The following is a 17518-nucleotide window of genomic DNA, read 5'->3' on the forward strand; positions in this document are numbered from 1 at the left end:
GATATTTTTCAGCTAAGTCTGCACAAAAATAAAGTGAACCAGACAGCAAAGCCTGAGCAGGAGTGGGGCAGAGAGAGAGAAGGAGAGAGAGAATCCCAAGCAGGCTCAGCAATGCCAGTGCAGAATGCAATGCGGGTGGGGCTGTCTCATGAACTGTGAGATCATGACCTGAGCCAAAATTATGAGTCAGATGCTCAGCTGAACCACCTAGGCACCCCTAAATTTTTATTTTAAGTATGCTCCACAACCAATGTGAGGCTTGAACTCATGACCCTGAAATCAAGAGTCGAATGCTTTATTGACTGAGCCAGCAGCCCCCTCCTTTTTATTATTTTTTAATTTGAGATACTTTTGATTCTTTTCTCAGGTAATGATATGGAAGGATTACCATACTCTAAATTGTTTTTGTTTTGTGACACACAGAAGTTCTAGACTGTTTTGAAGTAGAAAAAATTTTATCTGGGTTTTTGTTTTCTGATTATGGGATACAAATATTCTCATTCAATGATGAAATGTTAACGTGTTAGTTATTTGGTGGTACTTTTTTCCAGACTAAACTGTGAAAATGCAGTCCTCAAAGAAACTCTGAATGTGAAAACAGAAGAAATTAAAATGTTGAAGTCAGAAAATGCACGTAAGTGAAGAGTACCATTTTGATGATTCCTTAAGAATATTATGTTAAAATATCAGCTTTAAATAAGAGTGAACTATGTTAAGAACATACATATCAATAGACAAAGTGCTATTATCTCAAAGTAGTATACTTCCAAGAAATGCATCATTTAGATTTTTTTGATTAAAAAAAATTTAAGATGAAATTTATATATCAAAATTAACCATTCAAAAGTAATTCATAACATTCACAATGCTGCACAATTTTCTAGTTGCAAAAGATTTTCATAACTCCATAGTAAAACCTTGTGTCCATTAAGCATTTCTCCCCATTCTCCCTTTATCCTTTAGTTTTTCTACTCAGTGTAAAACAAAATGGTAAAGCACCTCATATTTCAGAAACCTAAGTATGTTTTTTTGGGACATTAGTAGGAAAAGTATGTAACGGTATAATTATTCAAAATTATTTTTTCCCATAAAATGTCTTGTGACTTTATTACCAATACTAATATTCTTACTTTTTCAAGATACTGATTAAAAACTTGAATTTTTTTACATATATGTGTGTACACACACACTCCTCATGTAATGAGTTACCTTATGACAAAAGTTAATAAAAGAATATTAAGGTGTTTTAAAAATATTTTTTTAAAGTTTATTTATTTAGAGAGAGAGAGGCAGAGAGAAAGAATCCCAGGCAGACTCTGTAATGTCAGCACAGACCCCGAGGTGGGGCTTGATTCCATGAACCATGATCATGACCTGAGCTAAAGTCGGACGCTTAACTGACTGAGCCACCCAGGCGCCCCGCAGAAACTGTTTTAAAGTAGTGACTTGATGGAGACAAAGTAAGTACTAAATCAGGTCATGGGCCTGGGAAGGGCAATGTCTGTAGTTTAGTAAGTGAATTGTGGCAGAGATCCTGGGTGAGACCTGCACACAGAACATAGTGCTTTCTCCATACCTGTGATTAGAGCAGATGGAAGATTTCACCTGTGTTAGGTTAGTTCAAGAAAGAAGCAGCCGATAACCACATCTGCTCCCCCTCTACCACCTCACTCTGCAACACTTACAAGTGGGGGAGAAGTTACTATTTTCTGCTCTAGGAGATAGTAGGACCCCTCTTGTTCTAAATGGTTGAGAGCTTGTGAAAACTCTTAACAGAAAAGTGTAAGAGTTTGGATAGCTGGAACATTTGATATTAATGTATGAGATCTCATCATCTGGTGCTCTCACTATCCAGCAAGTGCAAATAATTTGCATTTATATGTTCTGCCTTTGAAAATCCTACAAATTCTCTTTGAATAAATGAAGACCAGCCTTTGGATGCAAAAACTAAGATACTTCCACATTAAATACAGTAACATTTCATTCAATGTTATGTATCTATTATCTCACTTGATACCCACTATTTTATCAGATTTTGTGGCTAGGGCAGATTTGGTAGGCAATGTCTGTCTATATGCACTGCTTTTAAGAAGTGAGTGTATGATGTTGGTGTAACTAGTTGTTTAGGTGAGGTTGGAGTTAGACTTTATAACTAACACTCTTTTCTTTGGCCTTTCCTAGTTCTAAATCAACAGTATTTGGAGGCCCTTGCCATGCTTGAGATCAAACAGCAGATGGCAGCTCAGGAACACAAGTGTCATGAAAAATGTGGTTTCACAGAGGTTTCATCAGGTCTTGAGGTAGGTAAACAGGTATGAAAGTTGAACAAGAGGGAAATTTTCTACTTTTCTTTTCCCCATCATCATCCATGACATGTTCTAGAATAGCACTATACTCAGCAATTTGAGACTGCAGTTAAGACAGGCCCATCGGTTTCCCCAGGGCAGTTCTCAACCTTATTGGCACCATGCATTCATTACATTCTTGGACACTAGATGTGCTGACTGCTTCTTGCCCTATTTCTCATTTTTATAGTTTTAGCATAAGCTGTGTTAGCCGTGGGTCACATGACACAATCACAAGTATTTTTTGTAGAAATGGAGGGATGGTTATTTTCCTGACATCTTAAAATTGATTCATCGGGGGTGCCTGGGTGGCTCAGTTGTTTAAGTGTCCGACTTTAGCTCAGGTCATGATCTCACGGTTCGTGGGTTCGAGCCCCCCGTCAGGCTCTGTGCTGACAGCTAGCTCAGAGCCTGGATCCTGCTTCAGATTCTGTTTCTCCCTCTCTCTCTGGCCCTCCCCTGCTCACGCTGTCTCTCTCTCTCAGAAATAAATAAAACATTAAAAAATTAAAAACAAAATTGATTCATCATTTCTGAGCATGCACCTCTCCCTAGTGGGAACTGGCAGGAGTAAATGCTGGACAGCAAGACTAAGCTCAGTCACAAATCGACATGGTAGATTTTAATATTACTTCAAGTTCCTGTCAGGAATTTCGACTATAGAAACTGGTGTCAATTTAAGTTTTGGAGAAGGAAAAGAAGCAGGTAGAACTCCTTTATGGTTTTGTTCCAAGTAGTAAGTGTTTCCTCATTTGTAGTTGAATCCTGAAATCCTCCTCTCAGCTTTCTTCTATTTTCGTTTCTTTGTTTCTTTGAATTGCATGCTGAAATAGAAATGTGCATGTGTGTGTGTGCCCTTGTTTGTGTGCAGCTTTCTAGTGTGACCCTCAGTAATGGGAGTTAATGCTTTTGGATTTAAAGCTTGCTGTCCTCAGAGCCTGCCTTTGCCACGGTCCTGGAGGGAGTCCCTGTGCATGTGCCAAAATGGCGGCATCGGCTTGGAAAGTGCTTCTTAAGCTCAAACAGGAGGTACCGTATTATCAAAACACTAAAAGCTTTTTTCCCCCCTCTATTAATAGAAGGGAAATATCTGCAATAATTAGCTTTGTTGTAGTAGTCATAGGCTATGGTTTACTTTTAACATACAAACTGGATTTTACATGGTTCCAAAATACAAATAGTATTTGGCATGATACTATGGCAACATAAAGTTGTTTACCTAAGTTTATAGTTAATATTTCCGAAGTTTGTTTCTTTTCTCTATAAATGGTCCCCCAAATTACTATAATAATCATCAGAGGAAAAAGCTTATGCTTAAAATCATTAGCATCTACATTTATCTACTGATAAATGGGGAGATTAACATGAAGCTTAGCAGAAAGACAGCAAAGTACACTGGAAGGGACCTCTGTACCAGCCAGACTTAGGTTTGAGGTATAGCTCTAGTATTTTCTAGGTGTGTGGGTTTGGACACATATGTTAAACAGAGAGCAGTAACTACCTATTGAGCTGTTGTTCAGATATAGAAGCAGCAGACATTTAATGTTTAGCACTGTGCCATGCAGGTGCTGGCACTTGATCAAACGATGGCTGCCATTATACTTAGTTTTAATAACAAATAAAGAACATGGACCATCATTTAAAAAATATTTTTACCTTTATTGAAAGTATGGAATTTCAAGTCTTCAGATATAGGAAAAATAACAGCTAGAAATTAGCAGTTCATTAAGACAAGCACACGATTACAAAGATAGGTCAGGGTCAGTTATGGCAAGTATCCGAAAAGTGACATTCATAATTATTTTCAGTGATACTGTCTAAAGTAGCCTAAGGCAGAATTGGAATACAGCCTTTGGCATCCTCCCTTCTTATTCATTTGGCAGGACACACACAGGGCCTGTCTGTGTTAATGAGGTGAGGTCCAAGAAATGGATTAACAAGGAATGATCAGGCACTGGGAGGGAAATTTCTGGCAATCCAGTTCATAGTGCTCAGCTACTGCAGAGCGGAATCAGCAAGTACTAATTAGTTTAAGCAGATGAAACATCAGACTGTAGATCCATGCTAGGCAGGGAGACTACATTTGCTAATCTGACAGCATTTAGGCAAGAATTGTTCTGGTTTTGCATGTGACATCTCTCAAACTTTCTTTCAAAACTAGCTGGGACTTTTGCAGAAGAGTAAAGAAGAAGCTTACATAATGGCAGATGCATTCAGAATTGCATTTGAGCAACAATTAATGAGGAAAAATGACCAGGCACTAAGACTGACACAAATGGATAAAATGTGTAAAAAAGCAACAAAATGGATAAATTGGAAGCACCTTAAGGAGGATGGTAAATATGAATTATAATAGCAACAATCAGGTATAATTTTAGCTGTTGGTTATAATCAAAGTTGATTATGCAGAGTTAAATGTGAAGGAGAATATAATTAAAGGTCACAGTTGTGATTTAGTACAAAATTTACCAACTATGGGCAGAAAGGGTCATTGGATGTTACATATGCAGAAGAGGTACTGGGATCACCCAAATCATAAAATAAGACAATCCCCTTTTTTACTATTCAACTGTCTCATTTAAAGTTTTTGTAAAAATCTATTTATTTTGAGAGAGAGCATGCACACTAGTTGGGTAGGGGAGCAGGGGAGAGGGAGAATCCCAAGCAGGCTCTGAACTATCAGCCCAGAGCCCGACATAGGGCTCAATCTCAATAGTGAGATCGTGACCTGAGCTGAAATCATGAGTCAGATGCCTCCGGGTGCCTGGGTGGCTCAGCTGGTTAAGCATCTGACTTTGGTCATGATCTCACTGTTAATCAGTTCGAGCCCTGCGTTGGGCTCTGTGCTGACAGCTCAAAGGCTGGAGCCTGCTTCAGATTCTGTGTCTTCCTCTCTCAGACCCTCCCCTACTTGTATTCTCTCTCTCAAAAATAAACATTAAAAAAAAAAAGAGAGAGAGAGAGAGATGCTTAACCCATTGAGCCACCCAGATATCCCTCAACTATCTCATTTATTTATTTATTTTTAAATGTTTTATTTCTGAGAGAGAGACAGCATGAGCAGGGGAGGGTCAGAGAGAGAGGGAGATACAGAATCTGAAACAGGCTCCAGGCTCTAAGCTAGCTGGCAGCACAGAGCCTGACATGGGGCTCGAACCCACAAACCGTGAGATCATGACCTAAGCCAAAGTCGGACACTTAACCAACTGAGTCACCCAGGCACCTCTCAACTATCTCATTTAAATAAGACCATGTTTAGTGGGAAAACTTTATGAGTGCTAGATGATTAAAGGGAAACTGCCGAGAAGTAATAGTGAAACGCAAACATTAAGTGTATCTAATTAAACTTTGTTGAAATGTGTGATTCTAAAGGGAGATTGAGGAGTAGAGGAAAAACCTTAGGTTGGAAATATTAATAAAATACTCTTATAAAAATGAAGCATAAGTTAAAGTTTAGATTTTGTTCACAAACCTATCAGAAGTTCATGGCCCTTTTTCAGTACCATACTATTGTAAACAAAATATACAAAAATGGAATAAAAGAATGACAGTTGGAAGTAGATCATCCAATATAATCAAAGTAGCTGTTATTTTTTAGAATTTTTAGTTTTTCTAAATGGTCAGTATCAGTTTTTATTCATATTATTCAGCACAACTTATATTGCTTCAACTTAAAATTCCAATCTGAAATCTTTTATTAGTCAAGACTGATTATAATGAAATTTGTAAGTTTAAATGTTTTAATACTGAAATTCTGAGAGGATTGTATTCTAAATATTTTCTAATACGTCAAAACCCATAATCCTAATTCCAATATCTCTCATGTTCAGATGAACCTTGGAAATATTAATCTTAGAATATTAAAAATGAAACTTTTAATAAGATACTTATTTTCTTCCCCTAATAATATACAGATCAAGTCATGTGAAATGTTAGCTTCATTAACTGAACTTTACCCACTTCTTTGATGAAATGGTAAAAAGCTCTAAGTGTATAGGGATAAAAAAAAAAAGGCAGTAAATAAGAACTATGAAAATAGATAGAAGCAGATCATAAGATTTCTGCATTTAAACTGTTTATCAGGTAGAAGTCAGGGCAACATAGGAAAATGTAACTCTCAACACTGATTCTTAAGAAGGCATTCCACATTGTCCTGAAGTTAATTTCTAAAATGGTTTTCTAATATGAGACTTACAACAGAAATCAGTGAGCTGGCTAATATGTCTAAGTCTCCAACAGTCACTTATGATAAATATAAAATCAGCATTTATGTAGCTGTTATCTATAATAACCTCTTGATAGAAGTCGAAGGTATAACCTTAATGTCCAACTCAGTGTAAGTGATTCTGCCAGGCAAATAAGCAAACGCATTCTCTATACTTAAGGTTTTAGGAATTGATGGAGAATGTTATTATCCAGCTCTCTCAAGGACCACAAATGTGAAGGTCATCTCCAGGCACCTCTTCTAAGCTGAGCCCTTGATAGGACCTGGATTGCTTAATTTTCAAAGGTGTTCTCTTTGAGGACAACCTTGGTGTTCTGTGATGTGAACTGAAGGCAAATCCCTTTGGAAATCTCATCTTAATTGCTTGTCTGTTTTGATGGAAGAGTTATGGGAGAAAGAAAAGGAAGGGAAAGGCATGGTTAAAACAATCTTATGAAAGCCTGACACTTTCTGTAATCTGCATAGAAGACCACCCAACTGTGCATGGAAGTTGGCCACAAGGGTAGTGCTCGACAGACAAAGTAGGTTTTTCCTAAGAGGTAGATTAATACTCATTTCAGCACTTGAATACGTACTTATTTTATATTCTAGAACTCTTGCCTTTCTTATAATGACAAACCTCAAGGACTTTTCCATTAAAAATATGATTTGATAGATACAGCTCTTGATCTTTATTTTCATTAAGGCCCTGAAGAGACTGGAAGCAGAGTTTAAAATAACTGCTTCATTGTAGAAAGGCCTTTACAAGTCCATATAAGCGTCAGTAGCTCTTTGTCAGTTTCTTAATGACAAGACTGATTCATTTTATTCATGTATTTCAGTAACCTGAAGAGGTACAGGATGTTGTCACAGGTCAGTTTCTTCAATGTGGTTAACATCTTAGAAAACATTTTAACTTTTCTTATTGATAGGGCAGCTTAGATGAGTTCTGAGCATTAAGTTATAAGCTTCTTATTTCTTTTTTTTTTTAAGACTGCAAATAGAGACATAGATTCATTCACTCATCAAAGCTAATGAGTGCATCAACTTGTCTGGCTTCTACTTTTGCCCCAGTTGCTTGAGCAAGAGGTCAGTGAGTGAGCCCCAGTAGCTGTGGTTTATCAGGACTGGGTGGAAAGGGAATTTTTTATCTGTTCTGTTTTCCATCAGACCATCTGCAGAGCATTTCAAAGGCAATCTTGATGTTTTCTTTGTATAAATCCACAATTTTTGTACCTTCTGCTATAAAACTGCATCCTTTCTATAAAGAACATCATCAGTGTATACATTTCAAGATGTGGACTTGTAAACATTAGGTCAGTACCTAGGCTAGATGTTTTTTAATTGTCCATAAAAGAGACATAAAATTTACCGTTTTAACTATTTTTAACTTTAAGCAGGATTCACGCCCAGCGTGGGACTTGAACTCATGGCTGTGAGATCAAAACCTGAGCTGAGACCAAGAAATGCTTAACCAACTGAGCCACCCAGACACCCCTCATTTTAACCATTTTTAAATGACATTAACTTGATTCACATTGTTGTATAACCATCACGACCATCCATCTCCATAACTTTTTCATCTTTCCAAACGGAAACTGTACCTATTAAACAATGTCCACTTCCTTCTCCCAACCCCTGTGCTCTGTTATTTAATGACAGCAATCCTGAGGCATGGATACTGTTGTTCTCATTCTAGAGGTGAGGAAACAAAACTCAGAGACCTTGTCCAGGGTCACTGAGTAAGTGACTAAGTGAGGATTCAAGTCCAGGTGTTTCTGCTCTAATGCAGAATTTGCATGGTTCAGAGACCACTTGTGGCCTGCAGACATGTTTTGTTGGGTCTGCATAGTGTTGTCAAATAATGTTGGTAAGTGGCTGACATTTAACACTGGGAGATTTCACACACACACATTTGGATCGCTGCTTCCTCTGGAAGAATGAGACGATCTGGTAACGTGGGCTGCATGCTCTCCTGAGGGACAGCCATCGCCAGGAGCTGAGGAGTAGAGCTGCAGGGAGAGCACTGCTCTGGATCCTTACACTGTGGCCCACTCAACCTCTGTTTGCCATCCTGCCTCTAAAGTCTGTGTTCTCTTCCCACTACACTGTGATGCCTGACTCACCAGATTTTTCCAGAAGGGACTGACCTCTTGATTGATTTACAAATGAATCATCCTTGGTTCAGACGTACTTACCTCTTTTCCTGTAAGTACATTAGTGAGTGTCTTTTTATGTTTCAGTTGGACTTGCATGTTCAATTTTAGGATTACCATCACAAGGAAGTAAGAAGACCTTAGGACAGAAACTGTTGGGTATGCTCCCTTCAGAAAACAGTTCTAAGAAGACTGAAGACCAGGATAATCCTCAGGAAGTCTTTCAGATGCTAACAGAGCTGGTTAGTGTTTCTGCTTTCTTTTGGTAGAGGTTGTGATTAAGCTAATCTTTTTGCTTCCTATTAATTCAACTCTTTTTTAAAAAATTCAGTTCTTTACCACTCTGTACTTGCCTTTTAATGCCCTTTTTCCCAGCTGAGGTACCATCCTCCAGTTTTGATCTTCATCTCCTTAAATTCCCTGCATGTTCTTCCCACTTCTCCCATCCATGTTCTTCCTATACAAGTTTAAAGCTTCACCTCTGAAAAGAGGGGGCTCCCTGTAATTAACTCCAGGCATCTCTGTCGTCTGCATTTACACATACAGTCCATGACAAGACCTTCTACTTATTCAGAGATTTTTAAAATATACAAGGCAACTTTCTCATACATTATATCTTTGAATCATCATCCCTATTTCATATATGACTAAACTAAAAGACTCCTGCTATATGAATATTCTTATCTATATAAGAGTGTTAAAGTTATTTATTCACATAAAAATATATAAAAAAATTTTCACATATAAAGAACTTCAGCATTCTCTTGCAGAGTAATTACATGTTGATATTATATACATATATACACACAAACACCATGTATATATGTTTTTCTCTTCAGATAACCTACAAAAGTTTCAGCAAAAGGAATGCTGCTTTCTGTTATTCCTTTAAAAAAAAGTCCTCACTAATCTGTAGCATACTTGGGGATCACTAGATTAACTTATTTACATTGATGGAACAGATTGAAGATATAGAGCATCATCTGAGAAAAATTCTTCTGATTATAGCTCTCTATTCTGTGATTTATTGACTAATTCATGTATTTTTAATTCTTGTCCCTATAGTTGAATGATAAGGAAGAAGCTCTGGCTCACCAAAGAAAAGTCAGTTACATGCTAGCTCGGGCATTAGAAGAGAAAGACACCACATCAAATGAGAATAAGGAAAAAAATCTTGTGAAAGACAATTTTCCATTAAAAACCCCCTGGTGGAAAGCTTCAGAATTCCCTGTACTGCCTGATCCTGTGTTTTCAACTGTTCACATTTTAAATTCTGCGGGCTGCCTTTGTTCAATCCAGCACCCTTACAGAGATCAAAACTGCACCAGAACTCTCAAAAGATCCTGCTCTTTGCCGTCAAATATCATGTTCTGGAGATAAATCAGTTGAAATCAGAACTGAAAGCTGTTTATATTAAGACACTTTTAAAAAAGGACTGTACAAATGTTGCTACATCTTCAGAAGTTGTATGTTTTATAGGTATTTCTATAGGTCTTAGAAGGTAGCTAAAATACTCAAACATTTCCTACCAGAAATTTATTAATATTTTGTGTTGATGGATTTTATAAATTATATTACTATACTTTATGAAATTTTCAGTATTTGCCAGCATCTTAAAAACAAGTGATTTCTGAGAAAAAAAATTATTAAATTATTTTGATTGATGAAAGGGATCTTTGGCTTAAGCAACAATATAAATTAATGCTCTAAGAAATAACAATGCCTAGAAGTGACTGACTGTTAATTTTTGAAATACATGTATCTTGTTTTAGCGGAATTTTTCAAGATTCTTCATTTGCCACAGAAAGGTTAAAACTAATAATTTCCTTAAGTTAACTTCAATAAAAAAGTTACCATGGTGGGGCTTTGGCTGAAGTATATTCAAAGCATTACTAGTTACCTTTATAGCTTCTTTTTTTTGTTGGTGTGGTAACACTCTGGAGCCAGAACTATGCAGAATGCTAGCACTCAAACCATACTGAATTAACTTCTTTGGTTTTGATGCTGAATTTTAAGGCATTAAGTAAAATCCTTAATACCTTCTGGAATGCTTCTATATTAATAACATCACTATTATGTCAAAGAAAATGCATTACACTGTCAGAAGTTTTATAAAACTTTAGTTAGGATCTCTAGTAAAAAAAAAAAAAAAGATATATGGCTACCTTGAATGCTACTTATACAGATGAGGTAACAACAGGGTAAAATGAAATAAAAATATAAAATATAAACTATTTATAGTGTTAAGGCAAGAGCATTTAGTTGGCTTTAAGAAATATTAATAAAAGACAAACTCTTGGCAAATAAATTTTGAAAAAAGAAGTAATGAGGAGGAACTAGTGTTACTAGACATTAAAATGTCCTGATAGTAATATGAAGCTACATTATTTAGTGTAGTAGCAGGTCAATGGATAAAGACTATACACAGAACTAATATACATAATAATATGAAATAAAAGATAAGGAAAGATTGGGGAATGTTCAATAATATATAAGCTGAAGTATAGAAGAAAAGCTAGAAAGGTTCTTTTTTAATATGTGTATATAATTGTATAATATATGTGTATTACATAAAATGCAGATGCATATAAACTGCTAAAATTTGGAATACTCTCCAACTGATAGACAAAGAATATAAATCAGTTCACAAAAAAAAAAAAGGAATCATATATGATGAGCAAATTTGAGGAACTATTTAACAGCAGTAGACATTTAAAAAATGTAAATGATAATGAGATACCAAATTAGCGAAGATCACAAAGATTATGTGAGTGCTAGAGATGAAGCGAAACAGATACATTCATACAGTGCTGATGACCATGTATATTTGAGAACCTGCATTCAATTTTGGGGGCATATTAACTCAGTGAAATTGCTCGATCATATGAAAATGCCTTTTAATGTATAGGGATTCTGATAAATACTAGATCCTTCCCCTTGTCTCTCCTTAATTTTTAAAATGTAAATAAAATTAGTTGAATAGATTATAAACTAAACATCACATTATAATGAAATTCCTCTTACTGGTATATGAGCTGTCCTCCTATGCCTGCCAACAGTGAAATGAAGTCTCCATAGATAAAACCCTGCACATAATGGTAGTTATCAGAAATGTAGGAACTCAGACAGGTTTCAGGGACTGAGATAAAGCACTAAATATTTAATAACAAGTGATTAATCCTTAATATGGTGTAATTGATTTCGGAAATCTGGAGCAAAGCAATTAAGATGGCCAATAAAAAAGAGATGTAAATAAGACTAGTGCTTGTTCCAACTATTTTTTTCCTATATAAATTCCACAAAGGCTGTTAGCACATAGTACCAATATGTGTGATTGACAGTACAAATTGTAATAGCTCTTAAAAAGGCATTAGGAGTCATAAGCTCAACAATGAAATAGAGTTGTATTACTTACAAAAGGACATTTTCATTATTTGAAAGAAAATATAAATTTTTGTAGTAAAAATATGCAACCCAAACATCAGTGTATGTTATGTCCTCTTAATTTTTATCATAAATAAGAAGTGGGAAAAGTTTAAATTGGATTTCTGGTTTTAAAAATCTGTCTTGGACTTTTTATCGTATATTGACTGATTTTACCACATATGAACATATAATCATTTATTAATAATTTTTATATCTGGGTTTCTATTATAATTTGTTATTGTCATGTACAGTTTTTATACTCTGATAATGTTTTATATTCTTTGCAATTAGTTTGAGTTGTTGTCAGTGATGTTACTGAAAAAGTGTCTGGTTGGACTTGGTTTGTAATTGTTTGCATTCTTGTCACTGTTGACAAGGAAAGGGAGCTATGTTCATATGAATAGTCTAAAAACAATGTGTCTTTTGTCACAAATGACCTAATATTTTCAGTTTATATGTAGATTATTAATAAAGAGAATAGAAATTAAAAAGAGAAAAAAAAAGAAAATGCCTTTTAAATGTTTTAAAGCAAATACTACAATTTTCCATAGCAACTACATCATTTTAAATTCCAATCAATAGTACACACGGTCCTAATTTTTCCACATCCTCACCAACACTTAATTAGTTTCTAGGGTTTGTGGTTTTTTTCGATAGTAGTGATCCTAACACGTATGAAGAGATATGTCACTGTGGTTTTGACTTGCATTTCCCTAATGATTAGTGATGTTGAGCTTCTTTTATTTGCTTATTGGCCATTTCTAGGTATTTTTTTTTTTTTTAAATGGTTGTTTTTTTTTTTTTTTTAATGTTTTATTTATTTCTAGGAGAGAGAGAGAGAGACAGCGTGAGCAGGGGAGGGTTAGAGAGAGAGGGAGTCACAGACTGAAACAGGCTCCAGGCTCTGAGCTGGCAGTCAGCACAGAGCCCGACGCGGGGCTCGAACCCACGAACCGCGAGATCATGACCCGAGCGAAAGTCGGACGCTTAACCAACTACGCCACCCGGGCGCCCCCATTTCTAGGTATTTTTGATGAAATGTCTATGTAAGTCCTTTGCCCATTTTTTAGTATTTTTAATTGTTGAGCTGTCTTTTAGCAGGTATATGATTTGTAAATACTGTTCTTTTTACTCTGTTGCTTAACACTCCTTTGATACATGTTAAGTTTTAAATCTTGATGTAGTCCAGTTTGTCTTTTTTTTTCTTTTTTTGAGAGAGAGTGAGCAAGCAAGGGGTAGGGGGAGAGAAAATTTCAAGCAAGCTCCACACACAGTGCAGAACTCAACACAGGGCTCCATGTCATGACCCATCATGACCTAAGCCAAAATCAAGAGGTAGACACTCCACCCACTGAGTCACTCAGATGCCTGATGTCTTTTCTCTTCCCACTTTTCTTGCCTCTGTTTTGGGGTCATATCCAGGAAATCCTTGCCAAATCTAATGTCATGAAGTTTTTCCCCTATAGATTCTTTTAAGAGTTGTTATAGTTTTAGGTCTTGTATCTTTGATCTAATTTGAGTTAGTTTTAGCATATGGTACAAGGTAAGGGGTTCATTTTTTTGTTTTAAAGTACACTTCACGCCCAGCATGGATCCCAGTGTAGGGCTTGAATTCACCACCATGAGATCAAAACCTGAGCTGAATTCAAGAGTCAGATGCTTAACTGACTGATCCACCCAGGCACCTGGGGTGGTTGGGGGTGGGGATGGGGAGTTCTTCATTTTTAAAGTGTAAAGTGATACAAATACATTGTGAAAATATGGCAACATCAACACCAATTGAAAATGCATACTTTATGATTCGCATCCTGATTATTTAAGCACTAATCTAGGTACAGCATGCTATAAAGAGATTAAAGTCCCAAGTAAATTGCACTTAATATGAATAATCCAATCAGGTGAGGTGTTTTTTTCTTTTTCCCTTTAAACAGCAGACCTCTCAACCAAAAAGATTCTAAGCATAGTTGCTAGCTTGCAGATGGAGAATGCGATGTGACAAGGCATGTGGACTGTCTGAGGAAGCTGGGCAAAGCCCTGGCTGACAGCTAATAAGGACAGGAAGCATGTGCATTAAAATCACATAAACTGAATAAGCATGGAAGCAGATTCTTCTCTAGAAACTCAGATAAGAGTCCAGTTCAACTGACACCTTGATTTTGACCTATGTGAAAACCACTGTTGAGTCAGCTCAGATATCTGGCTTATATAACTGTGACGTAGTAAATTTGTTACTTTATGCTGCTACACGTAAGGTAATTTTTAAACAGAAAAGAAAAATTAGAGTCCATAAGTAAAGCATAAGAATGTAGTATTGTTTACATAAGATAGTACATGCATTTTTATATATTAAATGGCTGTTAAACTATATACGTATTAACACGGAAGAAATAAAAAAGCTTTGAGTAAAAAAACCTTATTATAAGTATGAGATAGCCTATCATTCGTATAAAATTTTGAGACCCCAAGCAATACTGTATATTACTATATGCATTTTTATAAAATAGCATTATAAAATCATGGAAAGACATTTCCTGAGAGTCACTTCCCTTTTGGGAAGCTTCTTGAAAAGGAAAAGAATAGAATGGCATATTAAAGGAACCTCAATTTCATTTCTAATTTTTTCTTTTTTTTCCTATTTAGTATATTAACATTTGTTAACTCTAGGTAGTAGGTATATGCTACATTACTACTACTGCTTCCATTTTTAAATACTACCCCTGCTACTATAATCTGTGAAGCTATATGGGCCAGGTCACCAAAATAACTGATGATTATTTTTATTAAGGTTTCCTTAATGAATTTTCAATTCTACATTTCAGAGAATTGAAGTTAATCTTACTTTTGCACTCTAATCAGAAAAATCAGAATTAAGTTTGTTTTAAAATACATTTAATAAAAATAATCCAGTTTTACATATTTTACATGTGTAGAATATTTACAAATTCCTTCTACAGCATTTACTTAATGTTTACTATTTTTCCATTATTTGCCTTTTGGGCTATTTCCTTCAGTAGTAAAATACTGTCCAGTGATCTTTGTAACTAAAAAATTAGCTTCTTGGGTAATCCTCCTAGGTGAAAAAAAAAATGAGGTTGTTCACATTTAATCTTATGGCATTTCTAACCAGTTATTGCATACAACTACATCCAATACATTTTACTTTGATTTGCTAATAGCACTTGTTAAACAGTAAGCATATAGTATACCAATAAAAATTTATGAAGAAAATAAGGTACACATTCATAGTTCTTGCAACTCTGAGGTATACTCAGAAGTGCCCATGTCCTTTTAAAAAGCTTGATTTAATAATTTTCAATGGAAACAAATATTGCTAAAATACCACATTCTCTACCAAACACTTAAGAAAAGCAAACAGCTCACAATCTACATTTCTTAGCTGCCCCTCAGTCACTAGCTATACATTACCTCCTTGGCATTTTCTGAATCCATTTCATTTCTTACGAAAATGAAAGTTTTACCTTGTTCCAAGGCCTGTGTTCGCTTCCGTTTTGTTGCTACAGCCGGATTTGACTGCTCCTTTAAAGTTTCCAATGGACAGTTTGGTCTTGGCAGCTGACACCCAGGTGTTGGCCCTGGCCGATTACTGAAATACTGAGTTTTCAAGGCCTTTAAAAAAAGATACCAAAGAAAGTAGGATTTTAAATGAGTATCTGAACTGTTTAAAAAAATCAAATCTCCACAATTGTTGGGAACATTAAAAACACTATGTGAATGCCCCACTTCCAACACGAAATTAATCTTAAGAATTTGGACGAGCAAATTACTACAAAGAAACACATAAATAACAGTTTAAGATTGGCTGAAAATTTCATTACCTTAAGAAAAAGAAACTACCTTGTAATTTTTCTACAGCTGAACAGCCTATACTAAATATGAAATATCTTCGGTTAAGACATGTATATATAATTTAGCTCTCTATACATAAGGGGCTCTATAGTTCAACATGTAAAGACAGAAACTTGCTTAAAAAGAACTTCAGAGTTTGTCACAACATCTGTATGTATTCAAATTCCAAGTCTTGCAAATACAGTTTCTTTTTTTTTTAATTATTTTTTTATTATTTTTATTTTTATTCATTTCTAGGAGAGAGAGAGACAGCGTGAGCAGGGGAGGGTCAGAGAGAGAGGGAGACACAGACTCTGAAATAGGCTCAAGGCTCTGAGCTGGCAGTCAGCACAGAGCCCGACGCGGGGCTCGAACCCACGAACTGCGAGATCATGACCTAAGCAAAAGTCGGAAGCTTAACCGACTAAGCCACCCAGGCGCCCCACTTTTATTATAAAAGTTTAAAAGATGCAATAGGCTGGTAACAATGTATTAAAATCCAATAATCTACCGCAAATTATTAAATATTTTACTAGGAAGGAACTGCACAAAGTTATTTCTACATACTAACTGTTCAATGTTCTATGACATGTTACTTTACCTCGGTCCTGAATTCCAATAAAAATAGTTTTATTCTAAATGACAAATTTTTCAAGTTCATACTTGATTTGTATCATAATGCAGTTCAGTACGCACAATAATTCCTTCTGCATAATCCTTTTAGGAACATAAATTCACATCAACTTTTCAAGCATTTCCTCTCACGTTATATTATTTGCAGTGATAATTTAATGATTCCTTACTTTGAAAGAGTTGCATTTCTACAGTATGCTTTCAAATCAACAGTTCATGAGTAAATTAAGCTAATCGTGAGCTATCAGAGATCTAAGAAAGGGAAACTATCTCAATTCCCACTTTAAGAAAAATATCCAGGAGTCAAAATCCATTGTTTTTTTTTTTTTTTTTTAACATTTATTCATTTTTTGAGAGACAGAGACAGACGGTGTCAACAGGGGAAGGACTGAGAGAGGGAGACACAGAATCCAAAGCAGGTTCCAGGCTCTGAGCTGTCAACACAGAGCCCAACGCGGGGCTCGAACTTGGGAACCGTGAGATCATGACCTGAGCTGAAGTCGGCCACTTAACCGAGCCACCCAGGCGCCCCTCAAAATCCATTTAAGAAAATTATTTCTGAGGCACCTGGGTGGCTCAGTCAGTTAAGGGTTCAACTTCAGCTCAGGTCATGATCTCACAGTTTGTGGGTCAAGCCTGGCACTGGGTTCTGTCCTAATGGCTCAGAACCTGGAGCCTGCTTCAGATTCTCTCTCTCTCTCTCTCTCTCTCTCTCTGCCCCTCCCTGGCTTGCATATGCAATCTCTCTCAAAAATAAAAAAAAATTCTACCAAAATATAACCCAAATAAGTTGCCACAACTAGTATTTTTCTATAAATTTTTATTTTTATTATTAATGAGAACAACTTCTAGATAGTCTCAAATTTCCTATGATGGAGATAGAATGTATATTATGTATGGGTGGAAAG

At 35.9% G+C, this 17518-nt stretch overlaps 2 protein-coding genes across 9 annotated transcripts in view; one reads left to right on the forward strand and one right to left on the reverse strand.

Annotated features, from left to right (window-relative positions):
• Nucleotides 1–10547, forward strand: part of CCDC125 (coiled-coil domain containing 125) — a 29166-nt gene extending 18619 nt beyond the window's left edge. For 3 of the 4 annotated variants that reach the window (XM_039256053.1, XM_039256052.1, XM_039256054.1), the window contains 6 exons: nucleotides 552–634; nucleotides 2182–2300; nucleotides 3267–3374; nucleotides 4507–4681; nucleotides 8793–8947; nucleotides 9771–10547. In XM_039256053.1, the coding sequence (XP_039111984.1) occupies nucleotides 552–634; nucleotides 2182–2300; nucleotides 3267–3374; nucleotides 4507–4681; nucleotides 8793–8947; nucleotides 9771–10085 (955 nt within the window). In that variant the 3' untranslated portion in view covers nucleotides 10086–10547. The remainder of the gene's footprint in view (nucleotides 1–551; nucleotides 635–2181; nucleotides 2301–3266; nucleotides 3375–4506; nucleotides 4682–8792; nucleotides 8948–9770) is intronic. The other variant, XM_039256055.1, reaches the window with a different exon arrangement.
• Nucleotides 10548–14998: 4451 nt separating this feature from the next.
• The window catches only part of CDK7 (cyclin dependent kinase 7), a 33345-nt gene continuing 30825 nt past the window's right edge, over nucleotides 14999–17518 (reverse strand). For all 5 annotated transcript variants that reach the window (XM_039256061.1, XM_039256060.1, XM_039256059.1 and 2 more), the window contains 2 exons: nucleotides 15611–15758; nucleotides 14999–15201 (listed from right to left, as the gene is read on the reverse strand). In XM_039256061.1, the coding sequence (XP_039111992.1) occupies nucleotides 15173–15201; nucleotides 15611–15758 (177 nt within the window). In that variant the 3' untranslated portion in view covers nucleotides 14999–15172. The remainder of the gene's footprint in view (nucleotides 15202–15610; nucleotides 15759–17518) is intronic.

This window comes from Hyaena hyaena, unplaced genomic scaffold, assembly GCF_003009895.1.
Source record: "Hyaena hyaena isolate Hyena2069 unplaced genomic scaffold, ASM300989v1 scaffold_558, whole genome shotgun sequence".
NCBI lineage: Eukaryota > Metazoa > Chordata > Mammalia > Carnivora > Hyaenidae > Hyaena > Hyaena hyaena.